Source organism: Sardina pilchardus, chromosome 18 (genome assembly GCF_963854185.1).
Source record: "Sardina pilchardus chromosome 18, fSarPil1.1, whole genome shotgun sequence".
NCBI lineage: Eukaryota > Metazoa > Chordata > Actinopteri > Clupeiformes > Clupeidae > Sardina > Sardina pilchardus.
This window is the reverse complement of record NC_085011.1, coordinates 2,026,909-2,030,114: the sequence shown is the minus strand read 5'-3', so window position 1 is coordinate 2,030,114 and position 3,206 is coordinate 2,026,909. Positions and strand designations below refer to the sequence as shown.

Genomic DNA, 3,206 nt, shown 5'->3' with positions numbered 1-3,206 from the left:
TACACTGAAGTCTGAAATAATGCAGCATATTGATTATCTAGAATTGACAGAAAAGATGCATAGCAGTCAATGAGGTTTTTTTATTTCTCAAAATGTACATTTTTAAATTAATTCAAAACGAAACTGTATTGGCTATATCTGGAAATACTGTAGAGGTGTGTTTCAACACAAATCAACACAAGTTGTGTTATTTTCAACATATTTGTTGCATGTACACAGTATTGTGTACAACATAAATTGAATTGTCCCTATCTAGACATACAGATGTGTTAAAAAATAAAATAAAAAAAAAATAAAAACATTGTGTTATTCTCAACACATAACAAATTCCACATAAAAGAGATTTCAACAGACCATATCGTTTAGAAAATAGCATTAGGTGGAACTAATGTAGCCTCCCATAGGACATAGAAGACTTATCTCTTTTTTGATGAAAGTAGCCTACATCATGGGATGTATAAAATAAATGTACAGTACACACATGATCAGCACCAGATCTAGACCAGACTCTCTTCTCTGATCCCTGAAAGGCTCATTCAATTCCTCTCCACTAGGTGGCAGCAACGTACCCGGAGTTGTATTCATCAACCACTGAAGAAGAACGGAAAAAAATACTGCTGCAAACGCTGGAATGCTGTGGCGAAATGCAATTGCGTTAATGTTTGATGAAATAGATGTTTGGGATATTTAAAACGCCAGCAGCAATGTGGAGGCAGAACTCTGTCTGATCTACGAACGAACGATTTGCATGAGCTGGCGACAGCAGTGCGGAATTCCGTCCAGAAATAAGTGAAAGCTCGGCAGAATGAATGAGCCAGAGGGACTGCGTTTCAGGCGACTGAACCGACCCCAGATCATAACAGACTCACACGAGCCTCGATACAAGGGCACAAGGTAGGCTTGGGGTGTAGTAATGTGTTGTGAAAAACAGTAGCACGATGGCAGGTGTTTCAGGGATGACATGCGAAAGTGAAAGTCAGAGAGCTCGATTTTTTTTTTTTTTTTTTTTTTTTTTGCTTGCTTCCTTCATAATCCAGGTCTAACCTCTGTCGTGACATAACACAACAGTGTTTTGTGTTTGAGATTAACGTGGCATTACTTTCTGTTTTCGTCCACAGCACATACAGCGGGAAGGTTTTTCGAGTGACGTTAATCTCGGTGGGGGGCTTTCTTATCCTTCCACTGCTCGTGATCATCCTGATTCTGGAGTCTCCGATCCACCCAGAGGTCTTCAGGTAGGCTACAGCTACACCGTGACAACCGGTATCACATCATCCGGAGAAATTATACAGCTACACCGTGACAACCGGTATCACATCATCCGGAGAAATTATACAGCTACACCGTGACAACCGGTATCACATCTTCCGGAGAAATTATACAGCTACACCGTGACAGCAGGTTGCAGTTTGTTTTGGTTCTGCGCTAGATCGGGCTTGTGAGCAGAAGCGCAAGTCCTTATAATGCCTCCGTTTGAGGAGCCTAGCTTTCCCTCTTGGCTGTCAGCACCGGGCTGGAGGCGAGAGAGAGCGTCCGCGCTGCATGCATAGTTTGTCATGCACATCTGCGTCTCTGAAACATTCGTAGGTGATAACACGAATTTAGAGCACCGCGGAAAACTCGCAGCTGTCAACCTAGATGTGCTTTCACATGTGGGATTTAGCCTACAGATGGCTGCCTGCAGCCAATTACAATAATGGAAACGCTTTCATATCGCAGCAGATGGGGAGAATTTGGAAGATCATATACAGTAGGCCACTCAGTCAGGTCAGAGAACACAGTATCTTACACATTCACACTAGTGGCTTTAACTCTTTAAAATGCTTTAATTTAGACCTTAACCTCATTCCAGCTTATTAGGTGTGCTCGGTGCATGCTTAGATCAGCTGTGTGTGTGAAAGCTAGGACTGATGTTGCTCCACATGTGAGTTGGCTGCCACCCTTGGCTCAGCTGCAGCACTGACTGTTGTGTTGTGTGGCCACACACTGCCCTGCTGTGTGTGTGTTTATTACATGACCCTGAGAATGTCTGGTGCTGCTGAGACACAGGCGGCTCTGTGTCCTGTCTGCCACGAGTGGGCCTGGGTGTGGACACACACACACACACACACACACACACACACACACACACACACACACACACACACACACACACACACACACACACACACACAGCAGTCCGTTACGACTCAGCCCTGTGTCAGATTCATCCTCCTCTTCACTGGTGTTAACGCTAGCGTGTCTATGCGGCACTAGTGTTCCTGGTTAGGTGAGGCTCCTCCAGACAAGGTGTAGACTGAGCCGTGAATGTGCTACTGGTTCAACGGTCTCAGTTATAGCAACACTATGCAACTATTTGCCTCTCTTTGAGGAGTGCTTTCATCAGGCAGCTCATTTTAGTTTCATCTTCAAATTCATTTAGATGATCAATTCTCCAGCCAGCCACCAGATGGCTCCAGGAGCCCTGAAGACAAGGGTGTAATATGATGTTGAGTTGAAATGGGGCAACGTTTCGCCATAAGAGGGTTTCAGACACTTGTGTGCAGCTTGTTAGTGTGTGTCCCATTAGAGGGTTACAGACACTTGTGAGCAGCTTGTTAGTGTGTGTCCCATTAGAGGTTTCAGGACAGGCAGGGAGAGGGCACCTCAGAGAGGGACACTAGGAAGTGAGGAGGAGGAACACCATAGCAACCACACTCACTGCTCTGTAGGAGGAGGAGCAGGAGGAGCACCATAGCAACCACACTCACTGCTCTGTAGGAGGAGGAGGAGCACCATAGCAACCACACTCACTGCTCTGTAGGAGGAGGAGGAACACCATAGCAACCACACTCACTGCTCTGTAGGAGGAGGAGGAGCACCATAGCAACCACACTCACTGCTCTGTAGGAGGAGGAGCAGGAGGAGCACCATAGCAACCACACTCACTGCTCTGTAGGAGGAGGAGCAGGAGGAACACCATAGCAACCACACTCACTGCTCTGTAGGAGGAGGAGGAGCACCATAGCAACCACACTCACTGCTCTGTAGGAGGAGGAGCAGGAGGAGCACCATAGCAACCACGCTCACTGCTCTGTAGGAGGAGGAGGAACACCATAGCAACCACACTCACTGCTCTGTAGGAGGAGGAGGAGCACCATAGCAACCACACTCACTGCTCTGTAGGAGGAGGAGCAGGAGGAGCACCATAGCAACCACACTCACTG

At 46.6% G+C, this 3,206-nt stretch overlaps 1 protein-coding gene across 1 annotated transcript in view; it reads left to right on the top strand.

Annotated features, from left to right (window-relative positions):
• The first annotated feature begins 611 nt into the window (after positions 1–611).
• The window catches only part of apmap (adipocyte plasma membrane associated protein), a 17,243-nt gene continuing 14,648 nt past the window's right edge, over positions 612–3,206 (top strand). Inside the window, exons 1-2 of the mRNA XM_062520426.1 lie at positions 612–894; positions 1,119–1,235. Of these exons, the coding sequence (XP_062376410.1) occupies positions 806–894; positions 1,119–1,235 (206 nt within the window). The 5' untranslated portion in view covers positions 612–805. The remainder of the gene's footprint in view (positions 895–1,118; positions 1,236–3,206) is intronic.